Below are 24,880 nucleotides of genomic sequence, written 5' to 3'. Positions count from 1 at the left end.
ATAATTAGTGAGTACCTAGGTTGTGCCTGGCACTGTGTTTTTATTTAAAGATGTTATTTTATTTATTTTTAAAGTAGGCTCCACACCCACCCACACTCCGGGGATCGAACTGAACCCGGAGATGGAGTCTCACACTCCACCGAAAGAGACAGCCAGGCGCCCTCTGTGTTGAGTACTTTCAACACTAATTTACTTAATTCTCAGAATAAGATACAGAACATAGTATCTTCTCAGGGGAAGATACTAATAGAAAAAAAAAAAAAAAAAGAAAAAAAAAGATACTAATAGAATGCACATTTTAGATGTGCAGAAACTGAAGTTTTGAGAGATTGAATCATTAAGTCTCTGGGATCAGGCCTGATTCCAAGAACCACACTTCCACCAACTTGATTTTGCCTAGCAAAGAAACAGCTTCCTTCAAGAAACCCCGGACCAAACAAATTACTTCCCCTGAGGGCTCTATCACTGCGGAGTAGACCTGGTGATAGGTAGTCCCGGCCGAGTGACTATCCCCATCCAGAGAGTGGGCGAGATCTGATTCCGACCCTGGACCACAACTCCAGGTCCAGCACAGGGGAAGTGCAGACACGTGCCGTCTTTCATAATACCCAGCCTTCTGCCGACAGGGGGCAACTCCTCCGCAGTCCAGTCTGATGCAAATGTCACTTTATTTGCCTGCAAGCCCCGCTTGCTCCGCCCACCTCGCCCAACTGCGCACTTCACTGTTGGCCCCGCCCGTCATCCCTAAGTCCCACCTCCTAGCAGGTCGGTTTAGTCGGCTCTCCGGAGGAGTCTCGGCCCATCGGTGACCACAGCACTAGGCCCACCCCCTTCCTGGGGCCGCGAGCGCCGAACTCCTCGAACGCAGCCAATGGGTGATGCGGCGGCAGCACCGCGGGAGGTTCGATTCACTGGGCCTGGCGCGTCCGGAGAGTCCCGGTGGCTGTTAACGCGCGCTTTGCGAAGAGGAAAGTTAAGCCGGACTTCCTGGGCCCGGATTTACTTCTGCGGCTCTTTCCAGCTCTTCCTGGGATTCCCCTCCCAAGCCTGGGTGTTTTACTTGTTCTGCCTGGACCCCTGCTCGACCTCCCCTAGTCCTGGCCTGGCTTCCGCGCTCCAGACCTGGGAAAAACCCCTCCGCACTCGAGCGCCTAGCCCTCCCCAGGCCTCAGCTTTTCACCCCAGCCCCTTTCCCCTGGCCTGTGATTACTTTTCCCCCTCAACTACTGCCTGCCATCACGTCCGCTTGGACCATTATCCCAACTCTGCCGAATCTGGCACTCCATCTGCCTCCTCCCTCTATCCCAGACTTTTGCTCACCTTTCCTTGGATACTTCCTCTTTGGCCTGCTCTCCCGCCTTGGCTAACTGGCGACCGACACTCTCACAGTTTGGGCTCAAACTCCAGCCCCTGGCTGGATTCCCTCCATCCACACGCCCTCTTTAATTAGCTCATGCTTTCAATAATACAGCAGCCCGCTTTAATCCGCCCTGCTTCTGCATTCTCAGCTGTTGGGTGCCTTTGATATTTGGCTGATGGGTACTTGACATTTTATGATCCTGAGCCCAGGATGGTAAGTATGGGCATAAGGGAGACTGTGGGGAGCCTTGTGTCTGGGTCTAGTGGACTCAGGCTGCAGGATCTCTGGAGATGCTCAGTTTGCATTTTCCCCTTACAGAGGAAGAGCTTAGCTCCTAGCCAGTTGGCCAAGAGAAAACCGGAAGGCAGACCTGGTGATGAGGAAGATTGGCAGCCTAGGACAGTGGTGAGTACTCTACCCCACAGGGGTATAGGACAGGTGGGATGCAGGACTCTTTGGACAGAAAGGAATCCTGGACTTGGTTTCTGGGGTTACACGGAATGAAGCTGGTCACCTCCAGAAACCTCTTTGGTAAACTTTTAATGAGTGCTTACTTTGCATCATGAGGCATTGAACAAGATAAAATCTTTGTTCTCAAGGTGCTTACTAAAAGCTAACATAGCCTCAATTTTTCTGATAGAAAAGGATATTTCAAAGCCAAAGAGTTGGGCTTGGGTTGGGCCTTTTGGCTTCCTTGGGGGAAAAAATGGCTCCCCAATAGCAACTAGCTGCCTGCTTTTTTTCCTCTTTGTCCCCTGCCCAATATCACAGAATAGTAGAATACTATAGGGCCTGCCTTAGGGTCCTGAGCTCACTTGGGCTTAGATCAGAGGAGTGGTGCCCTTCTGGTCCCTCCTAATACTCAAGTACAGTTTGATTTTGATCTGGGTCCTGTGCTCTGTTGCCTGCTTTTGAGGCTTTCTGGGGTTGGCTGTGGGCAGGACCTATATAAATAAAAATCAACAGGATAATGTAGCATGTATTTCAGAGATAGAGAGGAGTTAAAGAAGGGCTTGGCCACTGGAACTTTGGAGGAAGGGATTAGCTAAGGAAGGTCTAGAAGACAATTTTGGGCAGGGGCTGTATGTGAGAGGGGAAGAGACCCGGTGTTTGTTTCAGGTGTGTCTCGTAGGATCATTGAAAGTTCAAGTACTTTTGGCAAGCTGCTACAGGCTTGCCTGATAGTTCCATGGGGTCTTGCTCTGTAGTTGCACCATTGCTGGTGTGTAGGAGGCTCCTCTACCTGTGAGGGACAAGGCTGCCCCTTGTTACTCACATGGGTCTCAGACTTGAATTTGGGGCGGCACTTCGTTGCGGCTGGGTCATAAATGTTTGCGGCTGGTTGCTACTAAAAAATGCTTTCAGTGCTAGTGTCCTCACTGCCTTGGTGTGGGCTGACTGGCTCACTTCATTCACTTCATCCAGTACCCTTCTTCAGATTGGACAAGTTCTGTAACCTCATTAACCTAAGGTTTTCTCACCTGCTAAATGAGTATAATAAATATTTATCATAGGATTACTGTGAAGATGATACACGATAATACATGTAAAGAGTTTAGCACAGTGCCTGGCATTTAATAAGTGTGTTAAATGTAGTTGTCATTTTGGTAAACTCTGTGGTCTTCCAGATTTCACCTTTCCCAATACTCTTCTAGACTCCCAAGAAACAGAAATCCAACAGTGGGACCCAGAGCAAAGAGTGTTTCCTGTCGCCTTTTCGGAAACCTTTGACTCAACTAACGAATCGACCACCCAGTCTGGACAGTAGTCAACATGTAAGTCAGAATTGCTACCTGCTGGTAAATGTGTGTGCCCTGTGGGGGCACCTTTCTTGCTTTGTCTAGGGAGGCTTCTACTGTGGGTCCACCCACAGCCTCGAGGGTCTGGAAGAGTCCTGGCCTCTTGCCTTCTGAGATATGTTCCTGACTTGGAATCTCCCCTTGTTTAGAGCTATTTGGGCACCAGATCTCAGGTGGCTCAGATTCCTGAGGAAAGGGAAGGCCATGGCAGGGTATTGGAACCACGATCCCCATGCCAGCTCAGTCTCTCACTCAGCCTAACTTACAGGTTTCACGTGTTTCCTATAGTAAAATCAAATGTAATCTTTACTATGACAGGTTCTGGACATTATCTCATGTAACTCATTTTTTAAGATGAGGAAACAGTCTCAGAGGGATTAAATAATGTGTCCCAAATTACAATTGCAGAGTAGTCAGAGCTGCTTAGTTTCACCAAAGCTTTTTCCACCAAACTTTCTGAGGACTGTTGTATTGAGCTCTGGCCTGGACCTCCAAAAATGTTTGGAATTTCTTAAGTGAATAAGTAATAAAGGTGTCTTTTATTATTCATAAAAAACCCTTTCAGCTACACCTGAGTTTATGTTAATGAGATTTCATTTGTAAAGTGCCTAACCTTGATGGCTGCTTGCTAGGGGAACCAACCCACCAGTGGCCAATGTTTAATCAGTCATGCCTATGTAATGAAGCCTCCATAAAACCCCAAACGGTCATGGTTTGGAGAGCTTATGAATAGGTGAACAGGAACTCATCCATGTGCCAGGAAGTGGCACATCCCAAACTCCAGAGGGACAGAAGCTCCTGTGCACAGGACCCTTCCAGACCTTGCTCTATATCTTCTGGCTGTTCATATCCTTTATTTTATTAAAAACATTTTTTTTAATGTTTGCTTATTTTTGAGAGAGTGTGCTCACGCGAGCCGTGGAGGGGCAGAGAGAGAGAGGGAGACACAGAATCCAAAGCAGGCTCCAGGCTCTGAGCTGTCAGCACAGAGCTCGTCTCGGGGCTCAAACTCACGAACTGAACCATGAGACCATGACCTGAGCGGAAGTTGGATGCTTAACCAACTGAGCCACCCAGACGCCCCTGTTCATGTCCTTTAATAGCCTTTGTGATAAACTGGTAATCTAATGGGTAAACTTAGTTCCTGAGTTCTGTGAGCCACTCTAGAAAATGAATTAAACCCCAGGAGGGGGCTGGGACCCTCTGATCTAGAGCTTGTTGGTCAGAAGCACAGGGAGCAACCTGGGTTTCAGATTGGTGTCTAAAGTGGTGGGGAGAGGCAGGCTTGTGAGACTGAGCCCTAACATGTGGGATCTGATGCTATCTCCAGGTAGGTAGTGTCAGAAATGAGTTAAATTATAGGACACCCAGGTGGTGCTGAATAATTTCTTGTATATAGAAAACACATCTGGTGTCAAGTGAAGTACTGTGGTAGAATGGGGGAGACATACAGGAGTGTGTTTTTCCTTTACAGGGACGTTTTGGAGGAAAAATGGGAATATATAGTGGACATTAGTTATTTGTGCGTTCAGCAAACATTTTAAAACATTTTTATGTAATACTTGATAAATACAAAGGAATATGCATATAACATGTGAGATAAAAAACACCTGTGAACCCGCCATCCTGCACTAAAACATCAAAGTCATAATCCCTTTTCCCATCCTGAGAGGTAACCCCTATCCTGAATTATCTTCATCATCCCTTGCTTTTGTGATAGTTATGTGTATATAATTCACTAAATAATACATTGTTTAATGGTTTACTGAGCCGTTAAAAATGGTGTGTAGTTCTCTGGGACTTTTTTTTTTTTCTTTTAATTTTTAAAAATTTTAAAATATTTTTTTAAAATTTAGATTCAAGTTAGTTAACGTATAGTATTGGTTTCAGGAGTAGAATTTAGTGATTCATCACTTACATGCAACACCCAGTGCTCGTCCCAAAAAGTGCCCTCTTTAATGCCCATCACCCATTTAGTCCATCCCCCCACCCAGCACCCAGCCAGCAACCCTCAGTTCTCTAGTTTTAAGAGTCTCTTATGGTTTGCCTCCCTGTCTGTTTTAATCTTATTTTTCCTTCCCTTCCTATAGGACTCTTCATTCAGGATTCATTCAAGTTGTCCTATGTAAGCATATGACATAAGTGCAGGTGTAGTGGGAGTATACAACAGGCGTCTAACCACCTGGAGGTTGGTGAAGACTTGAATATGAGGGGTAGGACGATTAGGTTGAGTCCTCAAGGATATGAGGAGTCAGCCAGGTGAAGAGAGTGGGGAGTGTTCTAGGTGTGTTCTAAAGGCAAAAGTGCCTCAGGCCCAGAAAAATCTTACAGTGCAGCCCTGGGGATGAGCACTTAGATGTGATGTGTTTTGAAGTCTGATAGGATATCTAGGTTTGGGGATAGTTGCAAGTATAGGTAGGTGTGGAGCCTAAGAGGAAGCTGGGGACTGGGAATAGATTTGGGATCTTTAGCATAGAGATGATATTTGACACCTCCAAAGTGTATTGGAGTGTCACAGTGAGTGTGCATTCAGGAGCTGAGAGACAAACCCTGAGCCCTGAGAAACACTGACTTTTAAGGGGGTTAAGCAGAGAAAGAAGAGCTCATTAGGGGGCTAAGCATGAGGTTTTAGGTCCTGACCTAGAGGTCAGAATAGTAGGAGAGTGGTGTCATGGAATTCAAAGGCAGAGAATATTTGAGAAGAAGGAGTGGCCAGCTTTGTCTTCTACCAACATAAGGATAGGGACATGTCCACTGGAATTAAGGTCATGTAGGCCATTGGTGATCTTGGCCAGTCATTTCAGAGGAGTAGAAATGGCAGAAGATAGGAAGAGTGGAAGATTAGAAAAGGGAGGCAGACAATTTGTAGCAGTTTGAAAGGGAGGAGATAAGAGGTCAAAGGAATTTTTGTTTTTAAGATAGTTTAGCATGTTTTGAACGCTGGTGGGAAAGTGGTAGTAGAGAGGGAGAGGCTGAGATACAGGAAAGATCTAGCAGAACTGATTGAGTGAATCTCTCTGGAAGAGGGAAGCTTTGACCTTGGTGGGAAGGAGGGATACTCTTCCTCTTCTATCAGAAGGAAGGGATGGTATGAATTTTCAGTAACTAAACAAAGTGAGAGCATGCTCTGTCCCCTGCCTCTGTCAGTCTTACCAGACCAGATTTTCTGAAGCAGGGCATTGCAAGTCTTACAGGCTGTGCCCTCGTGTTTTTGGCCAGGGATGCTCATGCTAGTTGTACAAACTTGCAGTTCTCCCTGCGGACTCTATGGTTACTGGGTTTTATTAAAAGTCTTGCTTTTCAAATCTGCATAAGTTTTTGGCTACCCTGAGCCTCAAATCTAGCCTTCTGTATTGAACATATTGAAAAGAAGATTTCAGTTTTTTGGGGGTGCCTGGCTGGCCCAGTCAGTGGAGTGTGAGAATCTTAATATTGGGGTTGTAGTTTCATGCCCCACATTGGGACATTGAGTGTAGAGATTACTTTTAAAAAATCTTTTTTATTTCATTTCATGTCATGTCATGTCATGTCATGTCATTTCTTCTTAGGGGGAGGTGCAAGTGAGTGAGGGGCAGAAAGAATCCCACAAGGGGCAGAGAGAGGGAGAGAAGCAGGGCTTGTGCTCACCCAAAGTGGGGCTCATGCTCACCCGAAGCGGGGCTTGAGCTCACCCAATGTGGGACTTAAAAAAAATCTTAGGGGAGTCTGGGTGGCTCAGTTGGTTAAGCATCCAACTTCGACTCAGGTCATGATCTCGCAGTTTGTGGGTTCAAGCCCCATATTAGGTTCTGTGCTGACAGCTCAGAGCCTAGAGCCTGCTTTGGATTCTGTGTCTCTCCTTCTCTCTCTGCCCCTCCCCTGCTTGCACTCTGGCTCTCAAAAATAAATGTAAAAAAAAATAAATAATTTTTAAAAAATCTTTGAAAAAATTCAGTTTTAGAATTGAAGCTAAATTAGAAAGGAAAGTAGAGTCCATCTCCTTTCTTTTCCTCTCCTTTGAAGAGTAACTTTTTGATAGCATTGTTCATATATGTTTCTCATTATCATTGCTATTCATAATTATAATAAGCATAGTCAATATGCTTATTATAGTCAATAAAAGATTTTATTCAGCTGCAAAGAAATATGCAATTAACAGAGAATTTGGGCCTTCCTCCAACCTTCCCTTGTCATGTTATTTAATGTGATGAAGTTCAGTTCTCCACATTCTTTTTCTATCTTCCAGTAGATTGTCAAATGTGTTCATTACATTTTTCCTATTTAAAGTACACTGAGTTTCTAGAAATTTATGATCAGTATAGCAGTGGGTCAGAATAAAAAGGTAAAAAATTTCAGGGCAAGACAGGTGTGCTTTTTTCCCTATTAAACCTTTTTGTTTGAGGGGAGTATTTTTCATTATTTCTTTTTCCACTAATGTATTACCCATTAAAACTACTGTGAGGGGTTCTGTTTTTTCTCTTTGCTATCTTGGGTTTTAGCTCTTGTTTTGTTGAGGTTCACAGGCCATTGTAATTCCCCAGAGGGCTCAGGGACGTTACACACACACACACACACACACACACACACACCCACACCCACCAACCAACCCCAGAACTTTAATGGGAGTTGTCAGAGTTGGCTCAGGGGCTGGTGCTATGGACTCCCCTACCTTCTCTCCTGCCCCAGCCTGACGTGGGTCTTGAACTCATGAACTGTGAGATCACCACCTCAGCCTAAACCAAGAGTTGGATGCTTAACCAACTGAGCCACCCAGGCACCCCTCTGGTATTTTCTCCTTAAGGTGCTGCACCCTAGGGAATATTTAATTGTCCTCACTGACATGGCCTTTCATGAGCGGATGAGTCTAAGCCTTGTGGTTGATTGAGGTTGGTTACTTGCCAGTGGCACTTTCCTCTCCCTGAGTATTTGTGGAATCTTATGTAAAGCCTCAAAGATGAAAGCTGTTGTATAAAACCTAATAACCTAATAAGGAACACATGTCCTTATGTTTTTTTTTTTTCTTTTAAGTTTTTATTTATTTTGAGAGAGAACACATGCATGTAATCTGGGTAGAGACAGACAGAAAATCCCAAGCAGGCCCTGTGCTGACCAGGGGTAGGGTGGGGTGGGGGAGCTCAGTCTTATGGACCATGAGATCATGACGAGCCGAAATCCAGAGTCGGACGCTTAGGTGCTCAGGTGCCTAGGTGGCTCAGTTGGTTAAGCTTCAGACTTCAGCTTAGGTCATGATCTCCTGGTCCTTGAGTTCCAGCCCGCATCAGGCTCTCTGCTGACAACTCAGAGCCTGGAGCCTGCTTTGGATTCTGTGTCTCTCTCTCTGCCCTTTCCCCATGTGCACTGTCTCTCAAAATAAATAAGCATTAAAAAAGTCAGACGCTTAACTAATATGCCCCTCCTTATGTTCTAAATGCATCTGAGTGAGATGTAATCAAAATATAATACTCTGAATGTATTTATTATCTTTAAATTTTAGACTGCATTTGTAGAAATATTATCCCCAAACCTCACCAATCAGTCCTGAATCCCTGTTTCTTTTTCTTTTTAGGAAGCCTTTATTCGAAGCATTTTGTCAAAACCTTTTAAAATTCCCATTCCAAATTATCAAGGTAAAAATAGAGACTTTTCTATCTTTTGAATCAATCATGTGCAAATGTATGATGAAATGAATAGAGGAAAACCTCTCCTTCTGTAATACATGCTTACTTTGGAATTGAAGATGCCAGCCCAGTGGTGTCTGTGTATGGAATGGCTACAGAGGCTTGCATGAAGGCTGTATTTGATAGTTTGAGCAAGGGCTGCCACACCTGACTGCCCCTCATCTCCTTGGTGGGGATGTGCCTGTGCTCAGGAATCTCCTGGTGGGCCCAGGTGGTTGACGGGCCCAGGCTTCATTCAGTCTGAGTAATTTCAGTACATCTTGTGTCTGAGGTTGGCTGTGTCTGAGACCTGGGTTCTACAGCGTTTTCCCTGACCTTTGTAGAGCATATTATTGTGCTAAAACTGGGACTGGAGAGGGAGGAGGCCAACTTTCAAGAGCCCTCCATCTTGAAAGGCCCTTTGGGTTCCACACCTTTCTAGGATTGACTTGAGATGAACAAGACCCAACCCTCCAGAAGTTTATAGTTAAATGGAAGAAACAAAATGGGGAAAAACTGATCTGAAGCAGGTTGGGATAATGGTTAGGTAGAGGTGCCCCGCTGGGTTTGGAGAGGTTCTGGGAGAGAGAAGGTCATATGCAAGCTTAAAGGTCATATGAAAGATAAGTATTTAAGCTAGGCGTGCTGATCTCAATATAGAGCCCCAGGTGACAGATTGTTGGTTTCTAGGTCCTCTGGGCTCTCGTGCATTGGGCCTCAAAAGGGCTGGGGTCCGCCGGGCCCTCCATGACCCCTTGGAAGAAGGTGCCTTGGTTCTGTATGAGCCTCCCCCTCTGAGCGCCCACGACCAGCTGAAGCTTGACAAGTATGTGCATTGGTATTTCTTGAACAGGTTTGGTTTTCTGTTAAGTGCACATACCTGGGAGGGCAGAGGGAATTTTGGTGTGACTTTTTTTTTTCCCCCCCTTGGGATTGGCATGCTTTCAGAGTGCTGTCATGACCACTGCATCATCTAGAGAGTGGGTAGGTGGGGAAGGAGAGTGTGTGGGGAAGAGCTTGTGGGCATGTCCAGTTGGTGGGGGTTCCTCACCCTTCCTGCCAAGCTTGCTCAAGGGAGCAGGAGGGATTGATGACACAGGGAGCCCTCTCCTCACCTTCTAACTCCTGGAGCAAAATTTTGCTATGGTTTGATTATCAGGCTAAGAAGGTCTTCTCTTAGGCAGCTGCCTCTGGCCTCTGGATCAGCAGGACACAACTTCCTGAGGGTGTGGCCTTGCACATGTCTGAGCACTATATTTTCTTTGCTGTGTTTTCTCAGGGAAAAACTCCCTGTCCATGTGGTTGTTGATCCCATTCTCAGTAAGGTCTTACGGCCCCATCAGAGAGAGGTAAGGGGAGCTGGGGTAAAGAGGTATGGGATGGGAGGCTGTCATCCCTGGGGCTGCAGCAGTGTGGATCAAAGTGGCCTGAATGCTGTTGTTCCCCAGGGAGTAAAGTTTCTGTGGGAGTGTGTCACCAGTCGGCGCATCCCTGGCAGCCACGGCTGTATCATGGCTGATGAGATGGGTCTGGGCAAGACGCTGCAGTGCATCACGTTGATGTGGACGCTTTTGCGCCAGAGTCCAGAGTGCAAACCGGAAATTGACAAGGCAGTGGTGGTGTCACCCTCCAGCCTAGTGAAGAACTGGTACAATGAAGTTGGGAAATGGCTTGCAGGGAGGATCCAACCTCTGGCCATTGATGGAGGCTCTAAGGATGAGATAGACCAAAAACTGGGTATGGAGCCTAACTCTTCCATAGAGCTTGCTCGCTTCTTGTGTGTATGCTCACTGATGGCCAGCAGGTTGAGGGCACTGAGGGGGTGGAAGAGAATTCCATGGAAAATAATTGAAGTAGTTTCAGGCTAAATTAAAGAACCGTGAAACTTTTTTTGTTTAAGGTATTCTAAGATTTGTTCCCTTGACCTGTTTTCTGTTGTAGAAGGATTCATGAACCAGCGTGGAGCCCGAGTGCCTTCTCCCATCCTTATCATTTCCTATGAGACATTCCGCCTTCATGTTGGAATCCTCCAGAAAGGGAGTGTTGGACTGGTCATCTGTGATGAGGTACTTGCCTCTCAGCAGTCTGGGTGGTAGGAGGAAGTGTTGAAATCTCCTAATAACTGCCATCCAAAGGCTGTGCCAGTCACCAGGGAATATTAAGGACAGAGCTTGTTGCCTTAGAGGACGCAAGTGCGAGGGAGAGCCTTTGATACCAGCCTGCCAAAAGGGATTAAGCAGTGCTTGGAACTTGAGGAGGGTGAGGTACTGTGGGCTGTTTGATTGCTTCCAGTCAGTATTCTTAGACTGAAGAAGGACTTTGAAGGATGAGAGGGATTTGGATAGGTGGAGACAGACTGTAAGTGTTTAAGGGAACAGGTTCTGGAGTCAGACTAGTTTTGTTTGTTTGTTTGTTTGTTTTTTAATATTTATTTTTGAGAGAGAGAGAGACATGGAGTGTGAGTGGGGGAGGGGCAGAGAGAGAGAGGGAGACACAGAATCTGAAGTGGGCTCCAGACTCTGAGGGGTCAGCACAGAGCCTGATGTGGGGCTCCAGCCCACAAGCTGTGAGATCATGACCTGAGCCAAAGTCAGACACTTAACCGGCTGAGCCATCCAGGCACCCCAAGAGTCAGACTTGTTTTCAAATTCTAGCTCTTCTGCTTACCAGTAAAATGACGTCGGACAAGTTACTTAACCACCCGAGCCTCTATTTTCACGTCAGTAAAATGGGCTTATAATATTTGTTTCATGGGTTATTGTGAGGGTTAAATGAGGTAAATGAGGGAAAGCTCTTACCAAGTGCCTGGTATGTCCTAAGACTTTGGTAAAGGTCATAGAACTCTGTTTTTTTTTTTTTTTTTTTTTTTTTTTTATTTTTGGGACAGAGAGAGACAGAGCATGAACGGGGGAGGGGCAGAGAGAGAGGGAGACACAGAATCGGAAACAGGCTCCAGGCTCCGAGCCATCAGCCCAGAGCCTGACGCGGGGCTCGAACTCACGGACCGCGAGATCGTGACCTGGCTGAAGTCGGACGCTTAACCGACTGCGCCACCCAGGCGCCCCTAGAACTCTGTTTTTTATTCTAGGCTGGGGGAATGCATATGAACAGAAGCACAGAGGTAGGAAAGTCCAGTGTGGACAGTCCATACACCTTACACCAGTCCGTATTGACTCGCTGGGACAGAGGGAAATATGGCAGTAGTTACTTACTAGCCTTTTCCACCACTATGCATGAATGGTGGTAATGATGCTACTACTTAGAAAGGAATGAGGGTGGTGGGAGCTTCCCAGTATAAAGAATTTTCCAGGGGCACCTGGGTAGCTCATTCAGTTAAGAGTCCAACTCTTGGTTTCCGCTCAGGTCATGATCTCATGGTTTGTGGGTTTGAGCCCCACGTTGGGCTCTGCGCTGACAGTGCAGAGCCTGCTTAAGATTCTCTCTCTCCCTCTCTCTGCCCCTCCCCCCTGCTCGCGCTTTCAAGGTCTCTCTCAAAATAAATAAAATATGAATTTTCCAGGTTTTCAGGGTGCTTGGCTACCCTGAGGCTGCTACCATTATTTGTACCTCTTGGGAAGAATTAAGGCCACCTTGCACACCCCTGGGTCTTTAGTGGAGATGTGGCTGAAAGACTTGGCCCCCATTTGTCAACTGATTGGGAAGCTTGACTGTGCTCTGGGAATTGTAGGTTATTAGCTCAGTATCCGAGGGACTTTTGGGACAGGACAGAGAAGAAAGGCTTACTTTTGGGATGCCATGCTTGCTACTTATAAGCTCTTTCCCAATTAGGCTTTTTCCTTAATAAAGAGTTAGTCATTGTTGGGCAAGTGTGCCAACTTCTGATACCTTGATGGGCTGTTCTTGTAAGAGTAAAGGATATAGGAGGTTGAAGTAGGGTATATGTGTGATAAACCCTATGAAGCTCAGGGTCCTAGCCCATCTGGATTTTATTCTGCTCTGTAGTGTTTCTTTTCTTTCTCATTCTCTCTTGTTTTCTGAGCTGACTCTGCAGGGCAGAAGGGACCAGGCTGCTGCTTGTCACACTTAGCATCCTGGCCTGCCTTTTTACTCATCTACCTTTTATTTGTCAGCAGTTTGTCAATTGTCAGAGACCTGAGGAAGCCAGTCCTGGAAGACTGCCTACTCTAGGAGGAGTTTGTCCTGTTCATACCCACAACTTCCTTCTAGCTGATGGGTCTTTCTGGAACACAGAAGTGCTGCGTAATAACTCTGTGTACAAAATCTTTGATCCCTCACAGTAACCTGAGCTAGGCAGGGCAAGTCAGAAGACATGGGGTCAGCCTTGGTGTTGCCACTTGTAAGCACAATGCAGAAGAGACTGCTCAGAGACTCAGTGACTTCTGTACAGTGGATGGCACAGGGTATACCTGAAAGGGACACGATCCTGATCAAGAGAGATCTATGGAAGCATTTTGGAAAGTGTATGAATAGGTGAGGGATTGACATCATTGTCATCTCCGTTTTGGAGGTTAGGAGTGCAGTGACTTGCCTAGGGTTTCCCCTGTGAGGACCTAGTGAGCTGGGACTTGAATTCAGGCCTGGGGTTTTAAGACCGGGCTCTTATCCCTTACTGCCTTGGATATAATCCAAAACGTGGTATAGGAAGCTTGGCTTAGGTATGGAAAGACTGGCCCTTTTGTCTTTAAAAAGGATAAACGGAGAACTCTGCCAGAATAGAAATTCAGCAGCAGCTTATTAATAAGAGCTCTGACAGCTTTTCATCTGGCCAAATATTTGATTTGCTGAGATGCCAGAGTTTGGGTCTTATTTTTATTATTTTTTTAAAATTTTATTTTTAAGCAATCTCTAACACAGGAGCTCAAACTGAGGACTCTGAGATCAAGAGTAGCATACTCTTCTGACTGAGCCAGCCAGGCAACCCAGAGAGTTTGGGTTTTAAATCTGTGGGTGATGGTGGGAGGAGCTGGGTCTGGAGCTGGGGTGTTCCCATAGGGAGCTGGTATTGGCTTTCACTTCCACAGAGACCCACAGGGATAGTGTGTCAGCCCAGTTCATTTGTTGGATTATTTATTAAGTGCCTGTCATGCATCAGGCCCTGGGAATCCCATTGATATCTGCCCTCAGGGAGCTTCAGTTTAGAGGGACCCAATTGTTGACCCCTATTTCCCTAGGGTATTTTTTGGGTTTTTCTGTTTGTTAAAAAATTTTTTTTTTAATGTTTATTTTTGAGAGAGAGAGAGACAGAGCACAAGCAGGAGAAGGGCAGAGAGAGAGGGAGACAAGAATCCAACGCAGGCTCCAGGCTCTGAGCTGTCAGCACAGAGCCCTACGTGGGGCTTGAACCCAAGAACTGCAAGATCATGACATAAGCCAAAGTTGAACGTTTAACTGACTGAGCCACCCAGGTGCCCTTCCCTGGGGTCTTTTGGGGAATTTCCTCACAAGCTTCAAGTTTTATTTCCCTCTTTGACTCCAAAGTCTCAGCCTTCTGTTTTCAGGACTAGTGCTTGGAGCCTCTAATCATTTTTTATTTTTTTGTTTTGGATGTCTTAAAAATTATTTTAATTGAAATGTAATTGACATGACATTGTATTAGTCTTAGGTATACAACATCCAGTCATTTTTTTTTTTTTTAATGTTTATTTTTATTTTTGAGATAGAGAGAGAGACGGAGCATGAATGGGGGAGGGTCAGAGAGAGGGAGACACAGAATCCGAAACAGGCTCCAGGCTCTGAGCTGTCAGCACAGAGCCCGACGCGGGGCTCGAACTCACGGACCGCGAGATCATGACCTGAGCCGAAGTCGGCCGCTTAACCGACTAAGCCACCCAGGCGCCCCCATCCAGTCGTTTTTAAAGATTAAAATTCTATGTCTAATTCTTCTTTAATAGCAACGTTGGTTATTCTTTCATTTAACAAACATTTACTGAGCAGTTCTCTGTGGGGGACTCTGTCATGTACACCAAGTTATATAAAGGCAAATCTGACATGGTCTCTGTTTTAAGAAGTTCCTGTCTAGGTGAGGAGATTGAGTACATACAGTAGAGTATGATTAGTACTCTGTGTAGCAGTAGACGAGAGGCAGAGTAGTACAGTGCCCAGATTTTGGAATCACACAGACCTGAGTTCAAATCCTAGTTCTGCTACTTCCTTAAAAAAATTTTTTTTTATGTTTATTCATTTTTGAAAGACAGAGAGCACAAGCAGGGGTGGGGCAGAGAGGGAGGGGGCACAGAATCCGAAGCAGGCTGCAGGCTCCGAGCTGCCAGCACAGAGCCCGACGTGGGGCTCGAACTTATGAACGCGAGATCATGACCTGAGCCGAAGTCAGACACTCCACCGACTGAGCCACCCAGGCACCCCCTAGTTCTGCTACTTTTTACCAGTGTGGGATTTTGGTGTGTTCACCTTTCTGAACTTCATTTTCTCTAAAATAGGTATTACAATTCCCACTCATCTAATTGTTATCTGGATTATAGAAGAGAATATACAGGAAGTGCTGCTTATTAGTCCAGTGCCTGGCACTTAGAAAAGATTTAGTAAACAGCTATTATGTACAGAGTGCCATAGGAGCATGGAAGTGGGAGACACCAACAGCTTGGGGTCAGTGAGGAGGGCTTTGCATCGGAGGTGACATTGAGGAATTTGCCTGTGGGAGAGAATTCTGGGCAGAGGAATGGCATGGGCAAAGAGACCTAAGGAACTCCAACATTAGGAGTGAGGAGGAGTTATGGCTTCCTGGACTAAGACGAGCTGTGAAGACTTGTCACAGAAGTTAGCTGGGGTCTTACTGAGAAGTGCTAAACTAATGAGCTTGGACTTGATCCTAGACACAGGAGGGTCAGTAGAAGGTCTGTGTTTAATTTCATCGTACAAGGCTATCCAGAGGGAGCATGCTGACTTGTTTGTCCATTCTTTCATTGGTGGTTGCATTTGGGGCTGAAATGGGGACTGTGGATAGAACAGGCGCAGGCTTGATCTTGCCCATGTGGTTCTTGGGGAAAGAGGGAAGATGATAGGGTCCTTTACCACTTCCTTGAAAAGGGCTTAAAAGAGAGAAGTAACAGGGTGTGTATGAAGGATGGGTGACGAATTGGGGACGAGATACAAAGGGAGGAAGAGAGGCTCTTAGGATTCTGCAGGGAGCGGGAAGGAGGAGCCTGGGCCAAGTCCAGAGGGACTTGGACTCTGACAACCCACACATGGCCTGTAAACCAATCCAGAAAGCATCTGGCTCAGGAGGTGTTCTGGGTTGGTTTGGCTAGTGGGAAGGGAGGATTCCCTGAAAGCATGGGTCACTAATGTGGCTGAATGTCTCTGAAGAGGATAGGCAGGCTGCTAGGGCTCTGGAGGTTAGGGCAGGGAAAAGGAGGTGAGGTAATAATCCAGGGAATAGTTCTTTTATGGATGGATGTAACACGAGTGGTCTGGAAACTGAAGGTCTATCTCTTGAACATGACATTTCTCCGTAAGCAAGCAGGTAGGTTCTCATTCTTGCTGTGCCCTGCCCAGTTCCTAAGGCCCCAGAACCTGTAATGTTTGATTCCTCTTTCCTCTTTTCCTGTCTACACAAGACTTTGCTATCATTAGGGATGCCTTATCATGCCCAGGCCTAAATGAGAATTAATTTCCTTGCAGGGACACAGACTTAAGAACTCTGAGAATCAGACTTACCAGGCCCTGGACAGCTTGAACACCAGCCGGCGGGTGCTTATCTCTGGGACCCCCATCCAGAATGATCTCCTTGAGTATTTCAGCTTGGTACATTTTGTTAATTCGGGCATTCTAGGTAAGATTCCAGCCTTGTCTGCTACATTGGAGAGGAGCCTTGCCTTGGCCTTGGGAGTATAACTCTAGCTGAAGGGAGAAAGGAGAGAATGCTAGTTATAACATGTGGGTCACTAGTCACTCTTGTAGGAAGGCTTCTCTTGTCAGGGAGTAGCAAAGCCATTGGGAGACCGTGGTTCTGCTGAACAGCTCAGCAAGGACCACTGTAGCCATTTTTCCAGTACAGAGGTAGCAGGGGCTGTGCACAGTATGGTGTCACTATGAGCTGGGGGTGGAAACACTACCCCTAGGCATTTTTGCTCATTGCATTGTAGCTGCCTCATGAGAGCTTTGGCCTCAGAACAGACTGTCTTGGGCTGTTTTGTTTTGTTTTAAACTACTTTTTAGTGTACAGTTCAGTGTCCTGAAATATACTTACATTGTTGTGCAAATATCACCACCATCCATCTCCAGAACTTTTTTCATCTTTCAGAACTGAAACTCTACCCATTAAATAATAACTCCCCATGTCCCATCCTCCCTCACCTCCCAGCCTCTGGAAACCACAGGTGGACAGTTCTTGCGCTTAAATATCTATGGGAGGATGTCTTAGTGCCACCTCAACTTGCTGTTGCTCAGGAAGATGGCTTTAGGCAAGAACCAGCTAAGCAGTAGAATTTTCATGTGAACACATTTGTGTAACCACTATCAGATCAATTACTGCCACCATCTCAGCGGCACCCCCTTCTAATCATTATTCTCACCTTTTCCCCCAGAAATCTCTTCTGACTCAAGATTGGTTTGTCCTATTTTTGAACTTTTGTAAATGGAATAATACAGTCTTCCTTGGCATCTAGTTTCTTTTTGTTCATTATGTTTGTGAGATCAATCCATGTTGTGCAGTAGTTTGTTTTCTTGTTTGTGTATTTCATTTTCATGACTATACCAGGCTTTATCTGTTCTGTTGGACAGTTGAGTTTCCAGTTTTTTATTCTTTTGAATAATGATGTAAACATTTTTGTACATGTCTTTACCTGAGCATAGTATGCATTTCTGTTGTGTACATATGCATTCTCTGTCCTATGAGTGGAATTTCTGGGGTATGCATGTGTTTAGTTCATGTGTTATGCATGTATTCAGCTCTAGTAGATACTCTGGCTTTCTTTCCGAAGTGTGCCAGAAGTGTATGAGAATTCTAGTGTCTCTACATGAGGGGTCAGTAAATTTTTTCTTAAAGGGATAGGTAGTATTTTAGGTTTGCAGGCCTGTCTCTGTTACGACTACTCAATTCATACTGTAGTATGAAAGCAGCCATAAAGTATAAATGAATGGGCATGGTTGTGTTCTAATAAAACTTTATTTACAGAAACATGTGGCTGACCCATGGCTGTAGTTAGCTCACCTCTACTCTATACCATGACTAATATTTATCTTAAGAAAAATTTTTTCTGCCCTCCCTGCCCTCACCATGGACTTGTCAGGGCACTGATGAGCCGAACTTCAGGGCCACATGGGGGCCAGTCTGTGATGCACTCTGAGGGGAGGGGCCTCGTGCCTGCATTGAACCCGGTGAGGGCCCTGGCGGCTGACGTTTGTCTCCTGTTTGTAAAGCTCAGGTGTCTCTCGAGTCCTTGCACCAGGCAAGGAGAAAAATTAAAGATTTGGGGTCCCCCCCAATTTTTTTTTTAATTTTAGTAATTCTAGTGGGTGTTTAGTGATACCTTATTGTGTTTACCTGATGTTTAATAAAGTTGAATACCTTTTAATATGTTTATTGGCCATTTAGAGATCTCATATGTGAGATAACCTGCCCTTTTTATTCCTGGCCAAAAGAAAACTCTGTACCCATTAAACAAGTATTCCCTATCTCTCCTTAACCTCAAACTCTGGCAACCACCAATCGTCTTTCTATCTCTATGAATTTGTCTATTCTGGACAGTTCATATAAATGGAATTCTACAATATGTTACCTTTTGTGTTGATTTCTTTTACTTAGTATAATATTTCAGCTGCATTGTAGCATGTATCATACATGCTACTTCATCTCTTATGAGCAGCATATAGATGGGCTTTAAAAAAAAAAAAAAGCCCGGTCTGACAATTGTATGGTCTTTTAATTGGATTATTTGGTCCATTTATATATAATGTAATTAGTTATATATTTGAGTTTTAACCTATTTGGCCTTTCAAGTCTCCACTGCTTTGGTTAGCTTTCTGATCCATTCAAACAGAAATTGCCTATAATTTGTTCAGCTTTGTTCTTGGCAGGAAGGTGGTCTGTAACAAAGCAGTCTGTCATTATTGGCAGTGGGATAATCATTCTGTTTTTGTTTTTGTTTTGTTTTTTTTTTTTTAATTAAAAATTTTAATACAGGTCTAATCAGTGTGCCAGGTTCATTTCAGCTCCTTCACTGCCAGACCTGGGGGGTAGGGATTGCTTCAGTTTCTCTGCCTTTTTTTTTTTTTTTTTTTTTTTTTTTTGTGATGACCAAGCTGCATGAAACTTTCACCTTCACATTATCCTTATGTTTTCCTTATGTTTTCAATTTTTTTAAGAAGGAAGTTGATATAGTATTTTTTTTTGTTTTTTGTTTATTTTTGAGAGAGTGCCAGAGGGGCAAAGAGGGAGACATGGACTCTGAAGGAGGCTCCAGGCTCTGAGCTGTCCACACAGAGTCCCATGAAGGGCTTGAACCCCTGAACCATGAGATCATGACCTGAGCTGAAGTTGGAAGCTTAACCAACTGAGCCATCCAGGCACCCTTTTTTTTTTTTTTTTTTCCCTTGAGAAAGAGAATCCCATGAGGGGCAGAGAGGGAGAGAGAGAGAAGCAGGGTTTGAGCTCACCCAAAGTGGCACTCGAGTTCACCTAATGTAGAACTCAAACTCACAAACTGTGACATCATGACCTGAGCTGAAGTCAGGTGCTTAATGACTGAGCCACCCAAGCGCCCTTACGTTTCTTGATCTTGGCAGATTTGGCATCCTTTCATTTGGCTGTGAGCAAAAAGTCCTTGATTTCTTCAATTTTGTGAGGCCTGGCTAGGAGGGGTGCAGGGGAACACATGGCAAAAAGAACAAGTGGCTAGAAGTGGGATGTAAAAGAGCGAGACTCCCCCACTTTTTTTTTTTTTTTTTTTTTTTTTTTTTTTTTTTTTATGTAGTACTTTATTTTTCCGTTCTCTCTTGTCTTAGGAACTGCCCATGAGTTCAAGAAGCATTTTGAGTTGCCAATTTTGAAGAGTCGAGATGCAGCTGCCAGTGAGGCTGACAGGCAGCTAGGAGAAGAGCGGCTACGGGAGCTCACCAGCATTGTGAATAGGTAATGGCGGGGTGGGTGCTGGGCTAGGCAGCAGCACTTTTTTTTTTTTTTAAAGTGTTTATTTTGAGAGAGAGAGAGGGAGAGACAGAATCCCAGGCAGGTTCTGCACTGTCAGCACAGAGCCCAACGCGGGGCTCAGACTCATGAACCATGAGATCATGACCTGGGCCAAGACCGAGAGTTGGACACTTAACCAACTAAGCCACCCAGGTGCCCCAGCAGCACCTTTCTTTAGGATTTTCCCCCAAGTTAGGTCATCAGAATTGCCTACTAAACTATCCAAGTCCAATCCTTTGGTGCTTTGGCCCATGAGGCTGGGAAGGGAGTGGGATCTGTGCCCTGACTATAGCCACTGAATAAATGGAGAGGTCTTGCAAGCCAAGTTCCTGCTTTCTTCCTGGCCTGGGCCCTGTGGTCTGGCTTTGGGCTGCTTAGCATCCTGCTGAGGAAGCTCTTCTCTCATGCTGGTCTCCCTGAACAGAATATCCCTTGGAGCATTGTTAATACTTCAGAAGCTTCCTGTCAGTCAGTCTTAGACCTAAAGCACCAGGCTTCCCTTCTCAGACCCCATAGTCTTCTGTGACAGGTAGAAATAGATCTGACTGATGGGTGTGGCTCCCAGACTAAGAGGGCTTTTCCATAGGGTCCACATAATCCAAAAGGCAAGTACATTCTAGATTCCCTGTTGTAGGTAATACACTTGATTTATATCCTGGAGTCCCGCCCTCTCTCCCTCCCAATTTTCGATGGCAGGAAGGAGAGTCACTATATTCTTAGGAGCTGCTCCTTAGGTGTCTGATCCCTGTCCTTCCTGGTCGGCCAGGAGGTATGGGCTTAATTTCATTGAACCTTGGGCCATGTGGTATTTGGGCAAGTGCAAGTAGAAACTCTTCTAAGGACTTGGTGGTTTGCAGCTTCCTTCTCCTGTCTGAGCACCAGGCTTAATGGGAGATCTTGGCCTTCTCTTGAAGACTAGCTAAACTTTTGAAGAGGAAGAGTTGTCACTGTAAGCTAGACTGTTCGAAAGAGTCTCTGTTCCCATGACTGAGACCCTGATAAAGATTTCTTTGCCATAGAGCTGATGTGTCTCTGACATTTGATTCTACAAAAGAGACAGTCTTTTGGGTTCTTTGGGTGGTAGCTTTTATTCTAGTAGTTAGCAGGGCATTTTTACCAGCCTCTTGCCTTTTTATCTTCTCTCCCCAGGTGCCTGATACGGAGGACCTCTGATATCCTTTCTAAATATCTGCCTGTGAAAATTGAGCAGGTGGTTTGTTGTAGGTACTGAACTCAACTGAGGGATGTAGAGTGTGTAAAAACTCAGCCCTTGAGGCATGGCTGGGCTCTCACAGTATTCTTAGGGCAGAGGTGTCGTCCAGCCTTTCCCACTAACCCAGCTACCCTTTTTTCAGGCTGACATCCCTTCAGACTGAGTTATACAAGAAGTTTCTGAGACAGGCCAAGCCAGCAGAAGAGTTGCGTGAGGGCAAGATGAGTGTGTCTTCCCTTTCTTCCATCACCTTGCTAAAGAAGCTTTGTAATCGTGAGTTGGGTCCATGTCCTGGGGTCCCCTGAGAGAGTAAGCAAGGAAGGCTAGGCTCCTGTAAGGTCCAGCCACCTTGACCAAAACTTGTCTAGAGTCCTCATAAAGGCCACCTGTGATTCCAGCCCTCCCCAAGGCATGAACCCTACATTTTGTACTCCGTACCAGACCCTTTGCTTTGGAAAATTTTGCTTACCCTTTGCCCAGCCCATGCTTGATGCTTGGGAGTATATGGGACTTGTGAGTATATGGGAGTATGCACGCACACCTGTGCATATAAAATGTTGGACAGGAGGAAAAATAACAAATCTTGCCCTCTGTGGTATAGTTCCCTTCTTGCTGGGAGAACACACTAGTAAGCAAGGTGGTCCTAGATGGAACTGACTGCAAACTGGGAATTGGGACCTGGTAAGTCTGGCGCTGAGGAAGGTCTGCTGGGTAGGCTTCTAGAGGAGATTCCAATGAGCATCGAAGTGGAAACTGGAAAGCACTGTAGCTGGCATTTTGGGTTTTGTTTTTGTTGTTGTTTTCAGATCCAGCTCTAATCTATGACAAGTGTGTGGAAGAGGAGGGTGGCTTTGAAGGTGCCTTGGAAATATTCCCCCCTGGTTATAGCTCCAAGTCTCTAGAGCCCCAGCTATCAGGTAAGCCAGTCTTTGGGCTCCTCTGGGAGGAAAGGTGGGAAATTGTCTCTTTGTGCTAGATGTATCCTTGCCTCAAGGCATGATATCAAAAGTAAGAATCCTGGGCCATGGGGATGGCCTGTTGGGAGCTAATGGTTGATGATTTCCCCAGGTAAGATGCTGGTCCTTGATTACATTCTGGCAGTGACCCGAAGCCGCAGCAGTGACAAAGTAGTGCTGGTGTCCAATTACACTCAGACATTGGACCTCTTTGAGAAGCTCTGCCGGGCCCGAAGGTAGGGAAGAGTCAAATCAGTTTGCCAAAGGAGTGCCTCCCCTACCATCCCCCTAGGAAGAGTAGATGGTAGGTGTTCTGATTGGTGGATATGGGCAAGAAATGGGTGCAGGGGGGACTTCCCAGAAAATATGTTCTTTTACTGTGATGATTCTGACTCCATCTCCAAGCAGAATAGCCCCTGGCCCTTCAGGTACTTCCAGAGGACAGAGTCCTAGCCCTTAGTCCCCTGCCTCTCCCTTTGGGAGTTTAGGCCCTCAGGCTCTACATGAGTAGCCTCAAGCCTGGTTAGTTCAAGTCCTTCAGTAGCAAGCCTCTGCTTCCTTCTTGGGTTTTGATGTTTGAATTCCCCTTCAGGTACTTGTATGTCCGCTTGGATGGCACAATGTCCATTAAGAAGCGAGCCAAGATTGTAGAGCGCTTCAACAATCCATTGGTAAATGTACAGCCCCTGTTTCCATACTACCAATGCAGTAACATCAGAATCACTGGTTGATAGAGAAACTAGATGGGTGCTCTGCTTTAGGGTCTCTCTCTCTCTCTCTGTCTCCCTCCGCCCTTGGTGGGTGTGGTGGAGTTAGCCTGGTTGGTGATGGTGGGACTGGGAAATTGGTAGGCAAATTGGTGGTCCTCACAGCATAAGAGTACAGATGTATGAGAGAGAGAACTGTTGGCTGGACTGAATAGGATTCCAGTTCAGGCTGCAAGAGGTTCTTTTCTCCTGCTTCCTTTCTTTCCAGAGCCCTGACTTTGTCTTCATGCTGAGCAGCAAAGCTGGGGGTTGTGGCCTCAATCTCATTGGAGCAAACCGACTGGTCATGTTTGACCCTGACTGGAACCCGGCTAATGATGAACAAGCCATGGCCCGGGTCTGGCGTGATGGTCAAAAGAAGACCTGCTACATCTATCGCCTGCTGTCTGTAAGGATGGTGACAGTGGTCAGAGTAGGGGTGGGTCATGAAAAAGACCTTTAGGACCATCTTGGGTTTTTTCTCAGTACCTGTTTTGCCTCTGCCTCTAGCAGTGGCCAATCTATGGGCTTAGCCAGACCCCTGTATTTTTCTGTTCTTTCTCCCTCTCTCCACCCCATTCCTTCAAAACCTGTGCCTCCTGATACCTGTTCAGTGGTTGACAAACTGCCCTGTGGCCTCATCTCTTCACAGGACACCTGCTTTCCCTCATACCTTGATTTCTACTGTGCACTTGACTTGTAATCTTCTCATACTCCATGTGTCCCCTGGGACTAAGAAGTAGTATTGGCATTCTCCCAAGTTCTCAGTGATCAATCATACAGACTGTAGTTCTCTTTTAAAGCTCATGTTCTCTGACTTGACTACTCTCTTTTCTTCCTTGTCACTGTTATCTACCCTATGCTAGTTTCCTAATTCATTGATGACTTTGGATACCAGCCTAGTCTAGTCCTTCATTTCTTCCCCAAATTCAGTTATCATCTTGACTTCAAGGACTATGCAGTTATCTAGCACTCCGGCTTCCATGTTTCCTTGACCTCATCTCTAATGACCAGTTCAACTCCTTCCCATTTAGTTACTCCCAAGGCCACACTCTGGAACTTTAGTAATACCAAAACTATACACAGTACCCAAAACTATCATTCTATTCTCAACTTCCTGTCCTTCCAGTTTTCTCATATCTCCTATATCTGCTTTAGCCTAAATGTCCCTAGTACCTCACCTTTCCCCCAGTCTGGCTTCACTTCTCTTTGTTTGGCCTGATTCCTACTGTGCATCCTTTCAATCACTCTTTCTGTAATACTCCAGTTGGATCACTACAACTGTTCTCAAGTTCTGCACCAGATAAAATTTGCGGGTGTAGATTAGCACTACCACAAATTCACATATTCCATTTTGGGCTGGGCTGTATCTCGTTTCTTTCAACAGCCACTTCAAGCCTTCACCACTTCCCTCAAGTTTCTTACCTAACCCTGTCTCTCATTCTTTTTGCAGAGACCTTGTCTTCTGCTTCACAGAAAAAAATGTAGGCTACCAGGCTTGAGTTCTCTTACCTGTCTTTTGTGTATCTCTAGACCTGCTCTTCCCTTCCCATCTCAGAGGAAGATAATTTCCTTCTTTGAGCTTCATCATTCCAGCTCTGCCCTGGATTGTTTTCCTTCTTTCTTAGTTGATTAAGGTCTCTCTTATTTACCTAAGTCTATAAACATGCTGAGGTAGCTCTCACCATTTAACTCTCTGTCCTACTGTAGCCACTACCTTGGGTTACTTTCCATGCGTTCACCGTCACATTTTTCCAAAGCCTACAGATTAACTTCACTTCCTCATCTTCTATTCACTCTTCAGACTGCTTTTGAACTTGCTTTTGAATGTAATATTGGCTTCCTAATTGCCAGAACAAGAAACTCTTGATTTTTCCTCTGTGTATCTGACACTGTTGACTACTAGTCTTTAAAATTCTATTCTCTTTGGAAATTCCACTCTGGTTTTCCTATCTCTGTGATTACCTACACTCATTATATTGACAAATCTCTAAATGTTTAGCCAAGATCTCTTACCTGAGTTTTAGACCCATATTTCCATC

The 24,880-nt window shown here is 45.4% G+C and overlaps 1 protein-coding gene across 3 annotated transcripts in view; it reads left to right on the top strand.

The window, feature by feature from the left end:
* The first annotated feature begins 763 nt into the window (after nucleotides 1-763).
* The window catches only part of RAD54L (RAD54 like), a 28,598-nt gene continuing 4,481 nt past the window's right edge, over nucleotides 764-24,880 (top strand). The window contains exons 1-16 of one of the 3 annotated variants that reach the window (XM_060623991.3): nucleotides 764-1,573; nucleotides 1,679-1,765; nucleotides 3,016-3,135; nucleotides 8,705-8,765; nucleotides 9,486-9,621; nucleotides 10,075-10,144; nucleotides 10,244-10,532; nucleotides 10,737-10,861; nucleotides 16,416-16,566; nucleotides 19,740-19,866; nucleotides 21,073-21,147; nucleotides 21,279-21,409; nucleotides 21,943-22,053; nucleotides 22,205-22,328; nucleotides 22,685-22,763; nucleotides 23,068-23,247. In XM_060623991.3, coding sequence (XP_060479974.1) covers nucleotides 1,571-1,573; nucleotides 1,679-1,765; nucleotides 3,016-3,135; nucleotides 8,705-8,765; nucleotides 9,486-9,621; nucleotides 10,075-10,144; nucleotides 10,244-10,532; nucleotides 10,737-10,861; nucleotides 16,416-16,566; nucleotides 19,740-19,866; nucleotides 21,073-21,147; nucleotides 21,279-21,409; nucleotides 21,943-22,053; nucleotides 22,205-22,328; nucleotides 22,685-22,763; nucleotides 23,068-23,247 — 1,869 coding nt within the window. In that variant the 5' untranslated portion in view covers nucleotides 764-1,570. Of the gene's footprint in view, nucleotides 1,574-1,678; nucleotides 1,766-3,015; nucleotides 3,136-8,704; nucleotides 8,766-9,485; nucleotides 9,622-10,074; nucleotides 10,145-10,243; nucleotides 10,533-10,736; nucleotides 10,862-16,415; nucleotides 16,567-19,739; nucleotides 19,867-21,072; nucleotides 21,148-21,278; nucleotides 21,410-21,942; nucleotides 22,054-22,204; nucleotides 22,329-22,684; nucleotides 22,764-23,067; nucleotides 23,248-24,880 lie in introns of those variants that run through there. The other 2 variants (XM_060623992.3, XM_060623993.3) reach the window with 2 other exon arrangements.

The sequence above is a fragment of the Panthera onca genome, chromosome C1 (assembly GCF_046562875.1).
Source record: "Panthera onca isolate mPanOnc1 chromosome C1, mPanOnc1 haplotype 2, whole genome shotgun sequence".
NCBI classification, from domain to species: domain Eukaryota; kingdom Metazoa; phylum Chordata; class Mammalia; order Carnivora; family Felidae; genus Panthera; species Panthera onca.
Note: the sequence above shows the minus strand (reverse complement) of the source record. Positions and strands in the feature narration are given on the sequence as shown.